The sequence below is a fragment of the Stomoxys calcitrans genome, chromosome 2, assembly GCF_963082655.1.
Source record: "Stomoxys calcitrans chromosome 2, idStoCalc2.1, whole genome shotgun sequence".
Taxonomy (NCBI): domain Eukaryota; kingdom Metazoa; phylum Arthropoda; class Insecta; order Diptera; family Muscidae; genus Stomoxys; species Stomoxys calcitrans.
The window spans coordinates 159,102,796-159,125,456 of NC_081553.1; the positions used below are offsets into that span (position 1 = coordinate 159,102,796).

A 22,661-nucleotide genomic window follows, 5' to 3' on the forward strand; every position below is an offset into this window, starting at 1 on the left:
AACCCTAATTGCACCAAGATTATAAAAGTTTACATTATAAATTAATGCCCATATTCACAAAATTTAATGCAACTTTATTTGACAGATTTCTCTTATGGAACTGTCAAATAAACCTAGTACGAGGGTTGCCTTTTATATTCCAGGATTAGAGAACGCAAAAATATATATTTATCATCGCAATTCGCTTTATTGTTTTTCAAAATATTCCCCATTGAGATCTATACACTTTTGCGTGCGTTTGAACCAATTGTCGAAGCACTTTTGCCACTCTGAGGTATCTCTAAAGAATGCATTCTGAACGCATCAACCGCTTCTCATATTATTTTTTACGTACGGGATTAAAAAGAAATCATTCGGTGCTAAGTCAGGACTATATGGCGGATGACTCATTAAATCGATATTTTGAGTGCTCAAAAATGCAGTTGTTGCGTACTTTTGGAGCATTTCTTTCGACCAATCGACACGAGTCTTTTTTTTGAGCCATTAACAAATTGTGTGGGATCCAATGTGAAAAAAATTTCTGACGGTCAAATGTTCATGCAAAATTGAATGTTTGCTGGTCCCACTTATGCCTAAGGTTGTCTTGCGATACCAGTTGGCGCACAGCATCAATAGTTTTTGGAACAACAACTGATTTTGAACGACCTTCACTAAGTTCGTCTTGGATTGAACTACCATCTCCGTTGAATTTACCATACCATCGATAAACACTGGTCCTTAATGGAGCTTCATCTCCATAAATTGAATTAAGTTCATCGATGCACTGTTGTTTAGTTAATCCACGTCGAAAGTCTTAAAAAAATAATCGCACGACCATGTTCACGATTTAATTTCATTTTTTGGGCGAAGTGAATCTTTTAAGTTACTGTAAACAATACAAATATCGCTCGTATATCAAAACGTTCTGAGTACGTATAACCTCAAAAATGTCAAGCTTTACGATAGAGTTGTCAGTTGGCAGATTGCAACTCAAGGGTTGTCCAATCCCGAGATATAGAAGGCAACCCTCGATTTAAAGTTGGTACTATATTCATTTTTCACCGTTGAAAACCCATGTATTTCGCTATTACTTTGCTGAAATCTGCACAAATATCAATGATAACTTAACAATTTTATTAAAAGTTTACCATAAGTAATGAAGAAATATGCTTCTGAATAAATATGCGAGCTTTTTTGCTTTAAAATCTTTTATCTAAAGAAGTAATCGGCAAAAAATATCGCGGAAAAGCGAACGTAGTACCAGCATTTAAGATGCAATTAAGTTTTATAAATACCGTTGTAAAATAATAAAAAAGTAAAAATCTTTAAAACTCAAACATAGCATTTGACGTTCTAGTAGAATTTGGATACACTCTGAATTGGAAAATTCCACCATCTCGGCAAGTTACTTTGCCTTTGTGTGTTTAATTTTATAAAAAACCACCCCATTTTTTTTCTTTGTGTTGAGAACAATATCATCCCTGAAGATGTTTGGGGTAAATTCACCCCTATTAACACAAATTACCGGTCGCATCACCATTCATTTTAATCCATTGTGTGACTGCTTCGGCGTATTTTTCTTTTCCCAGAATAAACCGGAGAAAACACCGGTTTAAAAGTCTCTATGTTGAGACTGGTACTATATTCGTTTTCGCTGTATTTTTCACCGATTACTTTTTTTATATAATGGATTTTAAACCAAAAAAGCTTGCTGATTCCATTCAATTCCCATATTATTATGTTATCATTTAAATGAAATTGTTATTTTATCATTGTTATATGTGTAATGTTTCAAAAAATTAATCACGGAAAACATGGTTTTTAATGGGAACAAACGAACATAGTACCAGCCATTAGGGAAAGTTCGTTTTTCGTAAGCACGCATTCGTTGTTTTTGGAGCACCGCACTACAGAAAAAATTAAAAAAATATTTCAGAAATAAAATCTTTAATGGCGAGATGGGGGTTGCACCGTATGATTTGTTGTTGTTGTGTAAATAAGACCACATTTTAAATCCGCCTTGGTATCAGCCGCATATCTCTCCCGACTTAATAGTTTGTTTTTGAAATAAATGGAAATTCAGAAAACAATTGGTTTCGTTTAACAAACTTAATGTTGTCCCATTTTACGAATTGGTCGTAATTTCGGACTGATGTCCACATATGACATCCTTTCCTTTCCTTTAAAGCAAACTTCTTTAAATGATTTTTTAGAATACATTCAAAAATAATTAATTTCTTAGAAAATCATGCCGAATAAACCAATTCCCAATCTGGGTCAAGTAAACAAGTAAATCTGTTGTTGTTGTAGCGAGACGTGGCAAGTATTGATTCTTCTGTCTTTCTAGTCCACTCCTCTCTCTCTCTCTCTCTCTGTGAGAATGTGTGGTGGCATGGGGTCCAGTGCCGCATTCAGATATTCGGGATGGTATCGTCCAACCTTGAACGAGTTCAGCCTGTTACACAATTCGGATCATAGTTGGGCCAGAGTTGTTCCGATCCTCCTGGGCAGATAGAAGTTCACAATAATTCCTAATCCTAAAAATCTTAGTATCCTCGTGTAGAAGGTCGGTGCTTGCCATTTGGTGACATCTTGTGATGGTCCTTAGCACCGCGTTCTGATGGTCGCCCGATCGCCTTACAGGTCGTCAATACGGGTTTCTTGTTCATTCCCCCGGTGCTGCCGGCCCTAGATTAGACGATTGCTCTTGTTCCTTGCCCGTTTGTAGATTGTAGTTGTGTGGGCCGACATTGAGAGAAGGTTGTCGAAAATTATTCCCAAGATTTTTTTACATATAACCATTTCTCGGATCTTATCTTATATAACGTCAGACATATAGATTTTTTACTCTGGTATAGATTTCCCGTGTGGAGTTCCATGTAACTTCTTCCATCGGACACATCCCCAGGTGGTGGATTGGGAATATATCAACGAACTTGCCTCATATTTCGCTGCAAGAAATCTTAAAACATCTGCCACCAAATTTTCAGTCACATTGTTCACTACGAACACGCGTGAGCTGACTGCGATGGTCGATGCGGAAATCAAGAGTCCCAAAATATTGGCGTCACATTTGACAGCTCTTACACATTCTCCCCACATGCTACAGCAATTTACGATAAAGTCAAAAGTAGAAACAAGGTCCTCAAGTGACTTGCTGGCAGCACTTGGGGTGCAGACAAATAAACCTTGTTGTAGCAGTGTGTTGTACACTGAGGCGGCAGCTTTTGCCGATGAAGGACTCCATGGGATCACTCCGGTAAGTACAACCGGCTCCCACGGGATTGCCTATAACAGTGGAATAATAATCACATCTGTCAGAATGCCGCCCTCCGAACTGCGAAGGGTTGTCTCCTCAGTTCTCATGTGCACCACATCCATCGGGAGACAAAGATACTACCCGTGCAAAAACATAACTACATGCTGTCTAAGCAATACCTTTTGGGCTGTTATTGCAGAAATCATCCAAATCATCATCTTGTGGATAGATACCCACCGCCCAGAAGCCTTAAGGTAGATCTACACGATCTAGAGCGTGAGGTTCAGCGCTACAAGAGAGAACCTCTAGAACAAGCGGCATATCAAGCGGGTCTGAACAACATTCATGCAGACACGGTAGCAGACGCGTTAATTGGCTACCGGGTGGATGTAGTCCTTGGAGAACGACCGCCACCCATTGCACCCGAAGAAATCGACCTCCCCCGGCAAACCAGAGTAGTTCTGGCTCAATTACGTTCCGGCAAATGCAGACGCCTCAATTCCCACAGTGCTAGGATTGATGCCGACGTGCAAGATGTATGTCCCGATTGTAACCAGGGACCGCACGATACACGTCACCTGTTTAACTGCCCGGCCAGACCCACTCGATTTAGACCCAGATCCCTGTGGACGCACCCCATCTTAGTCGCGGAGTTCCTGGGTCTTGACACTCAACAGAATCAAGCAGACGAAAGATAGAACACAATAAACTGCTACAACAACATAAGGGCATCCCTGAAAAATTGCGGCACTAATTAGGGAGTTGTATAGGAATGCTGAAGTCTCAGTCCATTTCAATGGAAAATAGGGCCGACGTTTCGGGATCGACAAAGGAGTGAATCAGGGTTGCATCCTGTCACTGACGCTATTTTTAATTTTATTAGACTCCGTATTAGAAGCAACTAATGCTGAGGCACCCTATGGCATACGATGGTGTATTAACGACTGCCTCGGCCTTTGATATATGCCTATTTGCGTGTCGCTTCGAGCACATAAAGGCGAAACTGGAACGACTGAATGAATATGTAGGCCTGAGGATAAACACAGCAATGACTAAATTGATAAGGATATGAACATCAAATCTGACACCGCTCACAATAAACGACCATATCATTGAAGACGTTGACAACGTCTCCTGTCTTGGCAACAAAATAATAAAAGACGGAGGATCAGAGGCAGACATACGCATACTTGTAAACAAGACTCGAAGTGCCTTTCTTAAACTCAACAAAGTTTGGAGATGCAGTGACATCTCACAAAATTTAGGATCTTTAATAGTTGTGTGAAATCTATTTTATTATATGGCTCCACAACTTTGAGCTTGACAAAAGTGACTACCGGTAAGTCAAAGTTTACATAAATCGCTGCCTACGACAAATACTTCGAATTTACTGGCCAAACCGTATTTCAAATAAGAACAAACACTTCCCCTGTCAATGTAATAATCTGGGTGATAAAATGGACTTGGTGGGTCATATCCTACGTCGAACGTGCGATATATAGCGAGAAATGTCCTAGACTGGAACCCGCAAGGACAGCAGGGAGGGCACGCCCGAAAAAACACATGGATCCATTGGAATCGACCTATATAGCGATAGAGTTTACGATTGGCCATATTTTATTGTAATATATTTATTATATTCCAATTGTACATAAAGGACATCACACAACTTTTAATTATCACGCGAACTAAGTGCCAAAATGTAGGGCCCTCACAGTGGTTGGTGTGTTGTGATCTCTGGTTTTCCTTTTCCATTGTGAAAAATCTTCGATCAATAGTAATTTCGAATGATCTGACCCCGCCGCATAGGGTCTGACCACACAGAACAGGAATACGATTGTATGATTTGATATTATATCATTTAATTGAACTTGTGAATGTTGTATTAATTTAATTTTATTCAGTGGAAAATATAAGGGAGGTTTATACTATACGTTTTTAGAGTTAAATCATATTTATGACGGTAAAGTAAATCTTATCTAACATACTAAATACCATCAGTCGTTAAGCACTGGCAAAGCCGACTCAAACCGATCACCAGCATCATTTGATTGCGACAAATTTGATGGATATGTGGAAGTATCAAAGGCAACTTCGTCCGTATTAACTGCACTTTGCGCAATAGATTCAGCAGTATCTGCTGATGATTGTTCTGTTAATACTGACGAAGTGAATGACGAGGTTAATGCATGTTCCCGCAAAGGGATGTCTGGTTGGGGTTGCCGTCTGTTGGTTTCGTTATCGCTGTGGTACATTTCATCTTCTGAGGGTTCTGGACTTGATACATCTGGAAGATTTTGAATTGGCCTTTCCTCGACTCGACGCTAATGATAAAAAAAGTGTTAAGGATCATTGGCTTTAAGGAGATAATTGCTGGTATAGAAAGAGCCAACCTTGTTAAGACGCACAAATCTCTCTTCTCGGATTCTTGATAAACGCATTAACAGATCGTAATGTTGCTCCACTCGTCTTAAACATGTTGTACAGATTGTTTTAGGTAGTGGATCAGTGGGGGAAATCTAAAAAATTGATTACCTCTTGAAATTTCTATTTAATGACGTTTACTATATTTACCGTTATTGGTAAATAACCATTAATTTTTTCTACCAGACAGAGACGTTGGCCTTGGTCACCATATATGTGGATAACTATTCGATGCATTTCTGAGCACAGGCGGCATAAAAATCCTGAAATACATGCCTTGTCGATACTTCCCATCGCTATGCTCGACCACTGAATAAACCTTTTGTCTGGCCTGTTTTTAATCTTAAAATATTGTTACCATTCACAGGATATCAATAATTACCTGCCAAAATATAGAAGGAATATATATATAGATTTCTTTTAAAGCAATACAGACAAAATAAATAATAAATCTTTAGTCTCAAAAATCGATGTTGGAAACGTATTGATTTACAAGACCCCTATATACCTTTTGAAGAACCGAACAGAAATAAATAAACAATAATGTTTATCCTGATCTACTACTAAACAAAATATTTAATTCCTATATACCTTCAACAAAACTCACTTTACTGCGCTTGCTAAAAAATATAAATCGATATTCCCACTGAACATGCTTCGTACAATGATGCCGTATAAATACTTATCAAAAGCCAATGTTGCCAGAGCACTTTATAAAAAACGTTAAATTTAGCTCAAGGTATATTAAAAGAGCCAGAGATCCTGTGCAAGACAAATGTCCTAGATCAAATATCAGTGCAAAGTTGTACTGGTAAGTTATCGATAACAAGCAATAACAGATAGTAAGAAATGATTAATCATGATTTCCACTACACAGAAAAATCACAACTAGGTGCAAATAAGAAATTTGTACATTTAATTAAAAAAAATGTGTGAAATCCGTCCTATAAAAGAATTTGTGTTATTGATTAACTATTTTGCAATTGAAGTGGTTATAAAATCCATAAACCAAATAACTTGAAAGATGGACATAAAAATATGGTATTGACTTTAAAAACCTTTTTAACAAGATTTTAATTGCTTTAAAAATCTTGGAAATATTGGGTTGCCCAAAAAGCGGATTTTTTAAAAGAAAGTAAATGCATTTTTAATAAAGCTTAGAATAAACTTTAATCAAATATGCTTTTTTTACACTTTTTTTTAAAGCAAGCTAAAAGTAACAGCTGATAACTGCCAGAAGAAAGAATGCAATTACAGAGTCACAAGCTGTGAAAAAATTTGTCAACGCCGACTATATGAACCCAATAGAAATTCGATTTTCTTTTGTATCAAGGCAAGTGATTGGTTAACAAGGCATACGTTGAACATATTTTGAATTATACGAATTAAATTGTTATTTAATAGTATATAAATTGTGCATTGGTCAAGATTATATTGTGCTCCCTTTCACACGTATGTAATGAGAAAAGAAATGAGAGGGAGTCAAATATATGCCTGGCTTCTATCATATACAGACACAAAGTAGCGTGGCTAGACAAAAAACAAAAGTATCAAGAAAAAAAAGAAAGTGCATTTTTTTATATCTCTTGTTAAACTTAATTTATTTTATTATATTTTCAAAGTGAAAAAAATTGTGATAATTGTTACACAGAAATAGGGCGCCCCGGTAGCCGAGTTGATAGCGTACTTGGATTACCAGTGCAGGGGTCGTGGGTTCGATTCCCGTCAGAAGCCTTGGTCTGTCGCTACTGTGGTATCACAATGGACTTAAAATTGTCTAAGTGAGTCTGTAAAGGACTGCCACTCTTACCTAACCTACACTGAAATAGTGAAAAGTGGAAAAAATAGTATGTAACCAAATAGAATGGAAACCCAATAAACAGCAGGCGTGGTACTTATAAATACTAACCCAACAGCTGTGTCTTCTTTTACTATACACAGTACAAAAACTGCCCTACATATGTAATCTAAACTTCTAGGTCTCATGGGCGCATCTTATCTTCAAAGGATTGTGTACAATTTTGCAAAAAGTTACACTCAGAGGAAATTAGTAAAATCAGAAAAAAATTTTGGTGTAATGGCTGGTAAATGCAAATTTGCCCATGAACATTCCATTAAGGAACAGGGGCAAACTAACTTGCTAAAACTACGTTTCAAAAACATGTTTTTCGCAGTTACTTTTTGGAAACGCTAGACAAATCTCATGATAACATAATGGTTAGGTTAGGTTAGGTTTAAGTGCCAGTCTGCCTTCAGACCTCTTAGACGTTTTCGCCCATTGTGATACCACAGGAACAGAAGAAGGAAGATGGCTTCTAGTTCCTACCGTTGAACCATCCAGACAGCTTTAAAAAGCCCAATAACTTGCGAATGTTCACATCCGCTAAATCAGACAGGTTCTCAAAGAAATGAGAACCTAAAGTGGAACTCCTTCTAACTGCTAGTGCGTCACACACACACAGAAGGTGTTCTATAGTCTCTTCTTCCTCTATGTCCCCACAGCTTCTGCAAAAGTCGTTGCTGGCAACCTTCAGTCTGTCAGCATGTTTTCCGATTAGACAGTGACCTGTCATGACGGACTGAGATGTCTAGCCAATGACAGCAAAGCAGTAGACCTCTTCAAGTTTAGATGAGGCCACATAGTTTTGGAATGCTTACAGCCCCCTCTTTGTGACCATCTATAATTCGTTGCCCTTCGGGCGTGGTCCTAAAAACTAAGCTTACATGTCGTCGGAAGTATACCCATAGATTCCAGTTTCCCTGGAATGTGTAACGTAGTTCCTAGTATCGCAAACTCGTCTGCTTTACAATTCCCTAAGATATCTCTGTTGCCCGGCACCCAGAACAGGTGAATTTTTAACTGTTCAGCCATCATGTTGATGGCTGAGAGATCTGCGACAGTCGAGGGCGGTTTTTGTGTTCAGAAATACGTTCTTCAGGGATTTAATGGCTGCCTGGCTGTCTGAGAAGATATTTATGTCAATCGTCGTAATGACATTATATCTTAGCCATTTCACAACTTTCTTAATTGCAAGGATCTCCCCTTGATACACACTGCAGTGGTCGGGTAACCTTTTCGATATGACCAGTTCAAGATCTTTAGAGTACACCCCAAAGCCCACCTTGTCATTTAGTTTGTAACCATCCGTATAGAAGTCTATATAACTTCTGTTACTAGGGATATCGTAGTTTCAATCGGTTCTCAGGAATAGTGGTACAGTACTTTTTATCAAAAAGCGGCCCGGGTAGGGTGTAATCCACATTGCCTGGAATATCGGATATTGCATCAAGTATAACACAGTGTCCGTAGCCGCCACATGACCAATAAGAAAGCTCCCTTAACCTCACGGCAGTGGTCGCTACAATTTGGGTAGCCACAATCCAGAGGCATAAGATGTAGCATTAAATTCAGTGTATCAGATGGTGTCGTCCTCAGTGCGGCTGTGATGCACAAACAAGCGATCCTTTGGATCCGGTTAAGTATTGAGCAGTAGGTGGATTTTTTAAGCCCCGTCCACCAGACCACAACAGCATATAGCATTAGAGGTCTGACAACACTAGCTCAATGCATGACACGCGGCTAAATCCCCAACTTTTGACAATGGCTCTCTTGCAGGTGTATGTTGGATTTGAAATTCAATTTTCTGCCCAGCGCAACACCCAGGTATTTTGCGTTTCTGTAAATGAAATATTCTCTCCACCCGGGGAGACGCAGACGTAGAGCTTCCTGAAGTATATCTCTTAGAGTGCTGGGAAACTTTCCTCTAACCGCAATTGCCACGTCATCAGCATACGCTGATACCACTTTTACGCCTTTTTCCTCCAGAGACAATAATATATTGTAAAAGGCTATATTCCAAAGTAGAGGAGACAATACACCACTTTGAGGAGTTCCTCTGCTGACCCATCTTTTTAGATCCACAGATCCCAAGACTGCCGTAATGCATCTTTTAGTATGTAGGTTATTAATAAACATTCTTACGTTAGTGTTGATGCCTAGAAACTCCAACTCCTTCGTGATTGACGTCGGTTTTACATTATTGAAAGCACCTTTAATGTCAAGAAATGCTACCATTGTTTATTCCTTGACAGCGAGAGAACCCTCTATGTAGCCGACTAGGTCATGAAGGGCTGTTTCAGTGCTTTTACTATATGCATGCTGCTGCCGCGATAGGCGATCTTCAGGGATCTTTGTCCTAAGATATGTTTCTATCAACCTCTGATAGCATAATACTTTTAATAAAAGAGTTTTGTAAATTATGGGGAATCTATTATTAAAAAATGTTGGAAAGTACGAAGTAGTCACAACCATTATTTGTATTGCAACACTGTGTTCTCTATTCCCTTTTGTGTATATTAGTTTTTACTATTCCTTTTTGATATTTCATTCTTTATTGTATTCGCTATTACATTGTACTCATATTCAAATTTACCAGTCAGTCTGGAATAAACTACAAATGAATTAACAACAGGTTATGGGCCCAGGCTCCGTTTTCAAGAAGACGCGTAAAGAATTAAATCGATTTTTAATTGCGAAGAGTACGGTTATGAAAAATAAATATGTCGGGCAACGTAATACGGATTGAGCCTTTAAATTCCCAGAATTACGATACATGGAAATTGCAAATTCGTGCAATTCTTATAAAAAATGACTTGTGGGCATATGTCAGTGGCGCATCACAATGCCCGTTAGCTGAAGCTGCCGAAATCGAGAAATGGAAGATCGCCGACCAGAAAGCTAGCGCGGATATTTTGTTATCAATGGCACCATCGGAATTGGGGCTCATATCCGAGTGTAAAACATCTAGGGATATATGGCTGAAATTGGAGTCCACATTCCAGTCGAAGGGGCCTGCCAGGAAGGCAACGTTACTAAAGCGTGTTGCTTTGGCACGTATGAAGGAGGGTGAGAGTGCTCGCGATCATATGAACGAATTCTTCGACGCAGTGACCAAACTCAAAGAAATCAATGTAACCATCGGAGATGATTTACTGGCCATTTTGCTTCTGTACAGCTTGCCAGACTCGTTCGAGACATTTCGATGTGCATTGGAGACAAGGGATGCACTGCCAACGCCCGATGTGTTGAGAGTGAAAATACTCGAAGAGGACCAATCACGTAAAGCAAAAACAGAACGAGATGAGCAAAATGCAATGTATGTAAGGCCAAAGAAAAACAACGTCAACGGAAAATTTGAAAGAGTGGCGAGAGAGGATAAAGTCGAAAATGCAAAGGCACAAAAGCAAAGGCAAAAACAGGGTTGTTTCAAATGTGGAAGATTTGGGCATTATGCCAGAAACTGCAGATCAAACGCAAACCATGCTGAGGAGAGCGAGGGCAGAAAAGAGAAGTCGCTGTTTAATTGTGTTGATGTGACATTAAATTGTTTTGACATCTCTAGCGAATGGTGTTTGGATAGCGGCTGCACCTCTCATATGAGCGCATACAAAGAAGGGTTTGTTAAAATGAAAAGCATAAGGAAAAGCTTATGTTTGGCAAACGGTGAGATGAGCGAAATATCTGGTATTGGTGACGTCAAAATAAAAGTTGCTAACAAAGGGCAAATGCAACCTTTTATAATAAGAGACGTAATGTATGTTAAAGATTTACGCACCAATTTGCTGTCCATCTCAAAACTGACGAATAAGGGATACCAGGTGCACTTCCATAGGGATGAAGCCTTTATAATGGACGGTAAAAATGAAGTTTGCAGAGCAACTCGTAAAGGTAATCTTTACTTTATAAACTCGATTGACTCTGTTAATTCAGCTGAAGAGAAAATAGGTGAGATCGACCTGTGGCACCAGAAATTAGGCCATCTTAATGAACATGATTTGAAATTGCTTGCCGATACTAAGGGCGCACATGGGATTGAAATCAAGAAAGGCCAACGATTGTCAACATGTGCGGTGTGCTTGAGTGAGAAACAGACACGAAATAGTTTCAGCAGTCGAGGTGATAATCGTACCAGTGAATTATTGGAAGTGGTTCATAGTGATGTCTGTGGCCCCATGAGAGTTAATTCACATTCGAACGCAAGGTACTTTGTCACTTTCATCGACGACTATTCTCGATACTGTGAAGTCCATTTCTTGAAGCAGAAATCTGACGTGCTGGGTGCTTTTAAGAAATTTAAGAGTTCATCGGAACTATTAACTGGCGAAAAGATTAAATTTCTCCAATCGGATAACGGCACCGAATATCTAAATAAAGAATTCAATGATTACCTGGAAAAGGCCGGCATTAGACGAAGGTTGACGGCACCTCATACGCCGCAACAAAATGGCGTGTCGGAGAGGAAAAACCGGACGTTGCTAGAGATGGCTAGGTGCATGATGAAACAGGCAGGAGTACCTCCGGTATTTTGGGCGGAGGCCGTAAACACCGCTAATTATTTAAGAAATCGATGTCCCACTAGATCATTGAATGGAAAATTACCAATAAAAATTTGGACAGGTAAGACTCCATCGATTAAACACTTGAGAACTTTTGGCACCCGGGCATACGTTTTGATCAAGGATAAGACGAATGGGAAATTGGATTCGCGTTCTGATGAATGTATTTTGGTGGGTTACTCTGAAGAGGCGAAAGCATATCGTTTGTGGTCGCCAAAGAAACGTCATGTAATTATTAGCCGTGACGTCAAGTTTACAGAAGACTTTTATGGAGAAGCGTTTGAGCCAATAATCAGAGAAGACTTGGAGCCACAATACGAGTATGAAATGCCAATAGGAGAACAGGAGTACCCGGAACAGCGAGAACGACAGTCCCAGACATCATCTCAAAACGCGAATGATACATTTCAGACCCAGAACACAAATGCTGACGCCATAGAGGATAGTGAAGAGGACATGGATGATTTCGAGGGGTTTGAAGATTGCGAATTCATTAATGCCGTTTTTAACGACGAACCTACTACCTGTGGCGAGGCGATGAATTCCCCAGATGGTCTCAAATGGCGACTGGCAATTGAAGACGAATTTTTAGCACAGATATTAAATGGTACTTGGGAAATTACCGAACAACCAGATGACAAGAAGGTGATTGCCAATAGATTCGTTTTTCGCACTAAAATGGACGATAAGAAGAAAGCTCGTCTAGTCGCAAAAGGGTGCTCCCAACGGCCAGGGGAGGATTTTTCGGACACCTACTCACCCGTCGTTCGATCGTCGACCATTCGACTAATGTCTGCTGTAGCTGTCGAAAATGACCTGGAAATCCATCAGATGGATTTTGTGACAGCATACCTGAATGGAGATCTTAAGGAAAGAGTCTTCATGCATGTACCTGATTATTTGGAGGAAGTCTTGCACAAATTGTCACGAGGAGAAACGGTTGGAACAAGCAAGGAGAAGAATCAGAAAGCCGTTGAAATTGCGGAAGCGTGGCTCAGGAATTTGAAGAAATATAAAAATCCAGTATGCAGACTCGTCAAGGCAATATATGGTCTACGACAATCAGGCCTACTGTGGTACCAGAAACTGAGTCACAGATTACAACAACTTGGATTAATACCATCGAAACAGGACCCTTGCTTATTCATAAACAGGAAAGGTGAGAAGATCACGCTAGTCACTGTTTACGTTGATGATTTATTAATAGCCACGGACGATAAGGAACAGCTATGCCACATAAAGAAGTCTTTGGCAGAATCCTTTGAGATGAAGGACCTTGGGAGGGTCAGCAGATGTTTGGGCATAGAATTTGACCAGGATTTGGAGAATGGTCAAATGTCATTAAAGCAGAAGGAATATACCGAATCCGTTCTTGCGCGTTTCAACATGCAAAATTGCAAACCGGTTGTGACACCTTTAGAACAACAATGTAAATTGGATAAGCCTTTAGAACCTGATGCGACAATAATGCGAAAACATCCCTACCAAAGCTTGATCGGTGCCCTTATGTATTTAGCAGTCAGCACTCGGCCTGATATAGCGTACGCCGTAAATTTCTTAAGCCAGTTTAATTCGAATTACAATACTGAACATTGGAAGGCCGCCAAGAGGGTATTACGCTATCTTAAAGGGACGATCGATCATGGACTAAAGTATACCAAAAGCAACATTCAATTGTATGCGGTTGTGGACGCTGATTGGGGTTCCAATCTCTCCGATAGACGCTCCTACTCAGGATTTGCCTTCATAATGTCTTCCGGAGCAATCAGTTGGGAAGCTCGAAAACAGAGGACTGTGGCTTTATCGAGCACAGAAGCAGAGCTCCTTGCTATTACAGAGGCTTCAAAGGAGGCCTTGTATCTTCGACGAATCTTTGAGGAAATCAGACTGCCGAAAAACTGCATTACGATCTTCAACGACAGTCAGAGTGCCCAGAAATTGATACAAAGCGTCGGATACCACTCTCGTACCAAGCATATCGACGTCCGACATCAGTTCTTGCAACAGTACCGAAATTCTGGTTATATTAAATTGGAGTACAAGAGGACCGAAGATATGACAGCTGACGTACTCACGAAGGGCCTTGGTTCCAGTAAGCATCAACAACATATTCGAGAACTGGGCGTGGCCGAGATTCTATAGAGGACGTCCTACTTCGAGGGGAGGTGTTGGAAAGTACGAAGTAGTCACAACCATTATTTGTATTGCAACACTGTGTTCTCTATTCCCTTTTGTGTATATTAGTTTTTACTATTCCTTTTTGATATTTCATTCTTTATTGTATTCGCTATTACATTGTACTCATATTCAAATTTACCAGTCAGTCTGGAATAAACTACAAATGAATTAACAACAAAAAATGTTATCACGAAAAATTCTCCTAAAAAGCTTTAAGAACAGAAAGACAGCTTGAAATGGGGAAGCAGTAATTTTTGTCTAAAACAACAAACATTTTTATTTTCATGATCTTGTTTCATGTTTTAATACCACGTTCATACTCCACTCTTAAAAACCTTTGAGATGGTTTGGCGGCCCTTGAGATGCTTGGTCTAAAATTTGGATATCTAATTCGTACTCTTAAATATCTTCAATTGAACCCCACATGTCATAATTTGTTTACATCTGTTAAGGCGTTTTTGGGTTAAGCCAATCTAAAACTTGAATTCATATTTTATTATACCCTCCACCATAAGATGGGGGGTATACTAATTTCGTCATTCTGTTTGTAACTACTTGAAATATTCGTCTGAGACCCCATAAAGTATATATATTCTTGATCGTCGTGACATTTTATGTCGATCTAGCCATGTCCGTCCGTCTGTCCGTCCGTCTGTCCGTCCGTCCGTCCGTCCGTCTGTCTGTCGAAAGCACGCTAACTTCCGAAGGAGTAAAGCTAGCCGCTTCAAATTTTGCACAAATACTTCTTATTAGTGTAGGTCGGTTGGTATTGTAAATGGGCCATATCGGTCCATGTTTTGATATAGCTGCCATATAAACCGATCTTGGGTCTTGACTTCTTGAGCCTCTAGAGTGCGCAAATCTTATCCGATTGGAATGAAATTTTGCACGACGTATGTTGTTATGATATCCAACAACTGTGCCAAGTATGGTTCAAATCGGTCAGTAACCTGATATAGCTGCCATATAAACCGATCTTGGGTCTTGACTTCTTGAGCCTCTAGAGTGCGCAATTCTTATCCGATTTGAATGAATTTTTGCACGAAGTATTTCGTTATGATATCCAACAACTGTGCCAAGTATGGTTCAAATCGGTCCATAACCTGATATAGCTGTCATGTAAACAGATCTGGGGATTTGACTTCTTGAGCTTTTAGAGGGCGCAATTCCTATTCGATTTGGCTGAAATTTTGCATGAAGTATTTTATTTTTACTTTCAACAACTGTGTCAAATAAGGTTCAAATCGGTTCATAACCTGATATAGCTATATAAACCGATCTGGGATCTTGACTTCTTGACCCCTAGAGGTCGCAATTATTATCCGATATGCCTGAGATTTTGTACGACGGATCCTCTCATGACCATCAACAAACGTGTTTATTATGGTCTGAATCGGTCTATAGCCCGATACAGATCCCATATAAATCGTTCTCTCTATTTTACTTCGTGAGCCCCAAAGGGACCAATTCTTATACGAATTGGCTGAAATTTTACACAGGTCTCCAACATATAATTTAATTGTGGTCCGAACCGGACCATATCTTGATATCGTTTTAATAGCAGAGCAACTCTTTTCTTATATCCCTTTTTGCCTAAGAAGAGATGCCGGGAAAAGAACTCGACAAATGCGATCCATGGTGGAGGGTATATAAGATTCGGCCCGGCCGAACTTAGCACGCTTTTACTTGTTTTTAGGTTCGTACTATACTTCTAAAACCAACGCATATAGTGCCACCTAGTCATGATCGGGGGTTTTAGATGTTGGGATGACCATGTTACGATTCCATACTCTCGGCTAATATTTGCCCGGTGTTTGCTTTGTCGGTATGCTGGCGTTCAACGCGGCTATCGCTCAGGGTTGGGGGTAGGTTCTTGCCAACAACGCGGGTCGTACGCGGTCATGATAACAAACAATACAATCACACCGAACTTCAAGGGGATTCTACAAGAAAGAGCCCGAAACATGTAATAGAAAGAAACACAAACCGGACACAAAATCGCGAACTTACGCACACTGGAGATATCAAATATCTGTTTCGCCAAGCGTTGGCCCACTCACAAGGAACCCCTGGACTCCCATACCCTGATGCCTCTTTCATATATTGGGCATTCCAACTCCGCTGAATTACCTTCACTTACCTCTCACCCATTCCTTCCCGCACCACCTTTCAAAATAGCCTCGAAACATTATAAACCGGCCTTCTTTATTGGACAACATATCTATTCAAGAGGATTGTACACTTTGCCTCAACCAGCGCAAAACAAATAGACCACAATGTCATCTCTAGTCTTCTCCACCTGCAACTTATGGCCAGCCCTTTTCTTTGGATTATGGCCCTCTCTCTGCTTCGGCCGGGCTGCCGCTGATGTCTGGCCGCGTCTAAGATACAGTTCGTAGTTAGTTCTGTCCGTCCGTGTTGTCTATATGAATATATTCAGCCTTTTTATTTATTTTTTATATACTCTCTTTTAACAACTTTTTCTTTATCCACCCAGTGGGCAAATCTACCTGATCAACGTTTTGAGGACCTATCTGGATTAGAGCTCTGATCCTAGCGCCTACGGTTTCTCTAAAATGGAACCCACTTAAGTTTAGTTGTGACAAACAACCTCTCTTGTCTCCCCCCGGTATATGGGTATGTTGAAATGTAGTCTGACGAAAATATATTTATGTATGTTAGTATCAGTAATAAATTTTTGTCGTCCGTTTTGGTCCGAAGTCCGCCATTTACCCCTGCAACCCGGGAAGGTTGCAATCATCACGAGCTCCCACGTTGACTGGATTTTGCTTGTAATTCATAGATTTAACGATTTAGTGAGTTGTAGCTTCAGGTTGTCTGAAACGAACCTAAGTTCGTTTAGATGGGCCATTTTACAGGTAGTAGTAGTTGCCCAACAACAAAATATTGAGTGCACTATCTATCTATCTATCTATCTGATTAGTGCAACTCTGATTTTGTGTACGTTACTAGTTCGCACCATTTTTCATTGTTTGTGTGTGACATGGTTTTCAACTTTAATACACACACAACCAAAACTCGTGACAGATAGTGCACTTCGCGCAAAATTTTGTATTCAGCTGTTTACGGTACATTACCTGGTAATTATGTCGTAGTTGGTTCCTAAAATAATTCACAATAGTGATACATATGACCTAAAGGGGGATGAACACAGCTGGAAAGCCGCACACCACAACCCCAAGCAATTGGCGTCATATTTCTATGTCAGATTCTCTATACCTTCAATTAGAGACAACACATTGTCATGATCGCATTACTCCTAAAAACCCCGAAGCGGACATGTATTCTTTGGGTTCGTTAGGGGGAAGGCGACCTCACTCGTAAACCGGGTTTTCATCACAGAATCATTCTTCACTGCGAACATTTCAAGGAAATCGGTTATGTCTTTTTTGAGTCTATATGAATATACATACAAAAATAAATCGATTTCTTAAAAAATAAAGATATGAGCCTATCGCATAATGCAAAATATCGTCCCCCTTACTTGTTAAACTGTTCACCAATTCTCTCGTTCATTGAGTGCATAGTATAGCCACACAATTAATTACATTGACTAAACAGAATCATTCATAACTGGCAATCTTTATAATTGTCACTTCTATGTTTAAATACACTAAGTACACTGTGATTTAGAGAACGGTTTGAATGCATTTTGATTACAAATGAATCCATTTGTAAAAATAATGCATATTATCGTCACCACACATCATTTCAAAACAACAGCATTCAACACTATTCATAGAAAGAGAATATGACTAAAGCCGTGCATTGCTTTGCTTGTCTTTTTATACCCTCCACCATAAGATGGGGTGTATACTAATTTCGTCATTCTGTTTGTAACTACTCGAAATATTCGTCTGAGACCCCATAAAGTATATATATTCTTGATCGTCGTGACATTTTATGTCGATCTACCCATGTCCGTCCGTCCGTCCGTCTGTCTGTCGAAAGCACGCTAACTTCCGAAGAAGTAAAGCTAGCCGCTTGAAATTTTGCACAAATACTTCTTATTAGTGTAGGTCGTAGGTATTGTAAATGGGCCATATCGGTTCATGTTTTGATATAGCTGTCATATAAACCGATCTTGGGTCTTGACTTCTTGAGCCTCTAGAGGGCGCAATTCTTATCCGATTTGAATAAATTTCGGTACGACGTGTTTTGTTATGATATCCAACAACTGTGCCAGGTATGGTTCAAATCGGTCCATAACCTGATATAGCTGCCATATAAACCGATATTGGGTCTTGACTTCTTAAGCCTCTAGAGTGCGCAATTCTTATACGATTGGAATGAAATTTCGCCAGACGTGTTTTGTCATGATATCCAACATCTGTGCCAAGAATGGTTAAAATCGTTCTATAACCTGATATAGCTGTCATATAAACCGATCTTGGGTCTTGACTTCTTGAGCTTCTAGAGGGCGCAATTCTTATCTGATTTGAATGAATTTTGGCACTACGTGTTTTGTTATGATATCCAATAACTGTGCCAAGTATGGTTCAAATCGGTTCATAACCTTATATAGCTGTCATATAAACCGATCTGGGATCTTGAATTCTTGAGCCTGTAGAGGTCGCAATTATTATCCGATTTGCCTGAAATTTTGTACGACGGATTCTCTCATGACCGTCAACATACGTGTTTATTATGGTCTGAATCGGTCTATAGCCCGATACAGCTCCCATATATATCGATCTCTCTATTTTACTTCCTGAGCCCCCAAAGGGCGCAATTCTTATTCGAATTGGATGACATTTTACACAGGTCTCCAACATATAATTTAATTGTGGTCCAAACCGGACCATATCTTGATATCGCTTTAATAGCAGAGCAAATCTTTTCTTATATCCTGTTTTGCCTCAGAAGAGATGCCGGGAAAAGAACTCGACAAATGCGATCCATGGTGGAGGGTATATAAGATTCGGCCCGGCCGAACTTAGCACGCTTTTACTTGTTATATCTCACTTAACACTCCCAAAGGCAACGAATATGCAGCGAATGTTGTAAATCATGTTTGTGTTGTTCGAATAAAGCTTTATAGCTTTCAACGGGAATGTTTTTCAATACTTTGGTAATTTCTGTTGTACCCACCATCATAGCATGGTGAAGGTATTGGGGAAGAGAATGCCAAAAATGCACTCAAATGAACATATAGGCCAATGTGAGATTTAAATGAATGGAATTTGGCAACGGGTTTGTAAATTTGTTTATTCAGTTTAGACCAGTGATGGCCATACTAAGGCAACTAAAAAGACTAAATTTTGTTTGCTTAGTGGCGGTAAACCCGAACGATGAACATTAGCTTATACACTCAAAAAATTGCGTTAGTGAAATATTTATGGTTTATTTTCCATGAATATATCTTGGTTGCAGCCAAGACAAAAATACAAGATGGCGACAAACATCGATTTATAATTTTGGCCGAATTTTAATAGTTTTTGGCAAATAAAGCACATATGTGCTGTAATTAACCGTTATTAATTAACTTTATATCATCTTGTATGGAATTATTAAAACATACATTTTCATTGGTAGTAGCAAAAAAAAAATCAACAATTCCTATTATTATCACCAATGCCTATTATGTCACCTAACCTAATGTCAATGCATTTCTTATGGTAACGAAAATTTCGCCTGAGGTGCATGCTGCTCTTAATAGTGAATTTAGTAGTATTTTCTTTCAAAAATTTTAATCTACTACAGCCTGCAGTATTAGACTTGGTGTCATAAAGCATTAATTATAGAAAAAAAATCATAGGGCTTTGGGAAGACCAAAAGCCCGATGGAAAGATCAAGTGGTGGGAGACACCCCGAAACTTGGTGTTAGAGATTTTAGAAAGAGCGCAGGAGATCGAGGCGCCGAACGTAGAATAGCACTTGGAACGCTATTCTACGTTCGGCTAGTGGAACAAATATTGTCATAGCCAATCAAAGTAAAGTAAAGGGCGTATATATACGACGTTAAATCGGCCAGTATCTGTTATTAAAGGACTGTAATTAGTGTTAGTCGGTGGATTTTCTGGCGGTTTTTATATGAATATGCCTCTTGAATCGGGTAACAGGACAGCAATGACGTATGTACTAATGTTCAGCCGGACCACAGCTTTTTTTTGACAGGGCATCCCATATCGAAATTTCAATGAGACCACTGGCATTGACCTAGTTGGTGGAGATGTATACGATGGTATTGCTTGACAGTAGAACCGACGACATTAGGATTTGAGGAAAACGACGGCTTGTTTTTATACAAAAGCCAGCTGCAGCTATTATAACAATGGATTTTGTATTTCTAGTTTTGGGAGTTGCGAAATCGTTCCACTTTCTTGAATTTCATTTGGGAAATTTATTGCACACGTTTTTTTTTAGTTTTTTTTACCCGGCTTTTCCTTTTTGGTATTGAGTGGCTGGGGTAAGTCATGATTGATTGATTTTAGTTTTGGTAGTGGCATGGCATCCCAGTAAGCAATTTTTGCCGAGCCGTCTGAAGTCAAAGTTTTTTCCGAAGTTTTCTGACGTTTTATAAGAAAATTTGCCGATTTCTCACAATTTCCCTTAGAAATTTATCCGATTTTCGGCCAGATTTCTTTTGATCATTTCTGCACATTTTATTGTGGTTATGACCGAAAATCTGCAAATTTTCTGCACATACTCGTAAGGGAATTTATTGTTTCGTCGTATTTTTTCGTATTTCCGAGCATTAGCTTAGAGTTTTTTCAGAATCTCTGCACATGCTCGGACTTGGTAAATTTTTTGTATACCGATTGGGTTTGTACCGAAATTCTGCACATAATCGTAAAGAATTTGTTGTTTCGTAAAGTTTTGTATTTCCGAGCATCAGCTGAGAGTTTTTTCAGTAACTTTGCACATTTTCGTACTAGCTTATTTTTGGTTTGGATACAAATTTCGTTTGTTTTTGTTTTGTACGTGGCAAATTTTGTGTTTCCCGGTTTTGTTTGCTTTTTTTAGTCGATTAGAAGCATTCGAGCAGTATTGTTGCAAGTTGTATCGTGGAAATGAAATTAAAGTGTAAAATAAAATAAAATAAATGAATGTGTAATAAAGAAATGAATTATATTTAAAGTATTTTTGTTATTTAATTCTAAATAAACTGTTAAAAATAAACCAAATTAAAAAATAAAAGAAAAAAATTTAGGGAAAATTTTGAGATTTTCTGATTATTTTTTAAACATACATACATCCGAAAATACTCAGAATTTTCTATATTTTTTTTTAGATAAAAGTATAAATTTCGAAAAATATTCGGACTAATGTTCGGACTATGATTATTTTCTAAACAAACCCCCGTAATTTTACAGGGGATTCGGTATTTCTTCGGATGTTTTTTTAGGGCAAAATTCTGACAAAACACGAGACATTTTTTAAATTTCCGATGGAACGTCCTAAACTGTTTGGAATTTCGGATCAAACATCAGAAAATGTTCCCATTCTCTGGTCAATTTCGAATGTTCCTTTAGAGTTTTGTCTGAAATTGTCACGAAAATCTAACAAAACAGCGGAAATATCTGGGCAATTTCAAAATTTCACTCAGAATTTCCTTAGAGTTTTCTTACGAATTATCAAAGAATTCTTTACGCAACTCTGATGCTAGTTCTGAATTTCCCTTGCCAAAACTTTCAGAATTCGCCCATACAAATTTCGTTACAATTTCGCAAAAAATGCGGAATCAGAATCGGAAACTTGGGCAGAGATTCTGTCCGAATTCGTAACTAACTCGGCAAAAATTGCTCCTGGGATGGTGGCATGATTAGTGTAGGTATTTGGGCTTCTTCTGATTCTCGAGTATGGGTAATTGGTAATCGGAATGCTATTATGGGATGAGATTGTACGATGGATTGGCTATGGTATTAAACAATCAGGGACACATATCGTCATCTACCGCAGGATGTTACACAGGATTGTATTGGGAGTTCCCGAACTCCAAAACCATTATGTGATTTTTTATACACGGGGATGTATTCGTGACCTTCCCAAAGCCACGTTCTACTGTTCAAAGTCAGACTCACGTACATGTGGCAGAAAAAGGTTAGACGACAGTTAAGGATGTTGATATTGCAACGTGGTAATCATTCACAGTTTGTCATTAGTTGTGTGAAGTACGAAATATTAAAGGTGAAAGTTGTCGACATTTCTATGGATAAAACGGCCACCGTAGCGCAGAGGTTAGCATGTCCGCCTATGACGCTGAACGCCTGGGTTCGAATCCTGGCGAGACTATCAGAAAAAACTTTCAGCGGTGGTTTTCCCTCCTAATGCTGGCAACATTTGTAAGGTACTATGCCATGTAAAACTTCTCTCCAAAGAGGTGTCGCACTGCGGCACGCCGTTCGGACTCGGATATAAAAAGGAGGCCCCTTATCATTGAGCTTAAACTTGAATCGGACTG

The 22,661-nt window shown here is 39.2% G+C and overlaps 1 protein-coding gene across 4 annotated transcripts; it reads right to left on the bottom strand.

The window, feature by feature from the left end:
* Positions 1 to 5,118: 5,118 nt before the first annotated feature.
* LOC106084231 (uncharacterized) lies at positions 5,119 to 6,350 on the bottom strand. Of its 4 annotated transcripts, none has more exons than XM_013247786.2 (4): positions 6,270 to 6,350; positions 5,813 to 6,044; positions 5,632 to 5,757; positions 5,119 to 5,562 (listed from the first exon to the last, which is right to left on the bottom strand). In XM_013247786.2, the coding sequence occupies exons 2-4, from the start codon at positions 5,954 to 5,956 to the stop codon at positions 5,236 to 5,238; spliced, it is 597 nt and encodes a 198-aa protein (XP_013103240.1). In that variant the 5' UTR covers positions 5,957 to 6,044; positions 6,270 to 6,350; the 3' UTR covers positions 5,119 to 5,235. The 4 variants fall into 4 exon arrangements, with proteins under 4 accessions (XP_013103240.1, XP_013103239.1, XP_013103238.1 ...); XM_013247785.2 differs by having other exon boundaries at positions 6,254 to 6,343; XM_013247784.2 differs by lacking the exon at positions 6,270 to 6,350 and adding an exon at positions 6,171 to 6,256.
* Between the last annotated feature and the right edge of the window lie 16,311 nt (positions 6,351 to 22,661).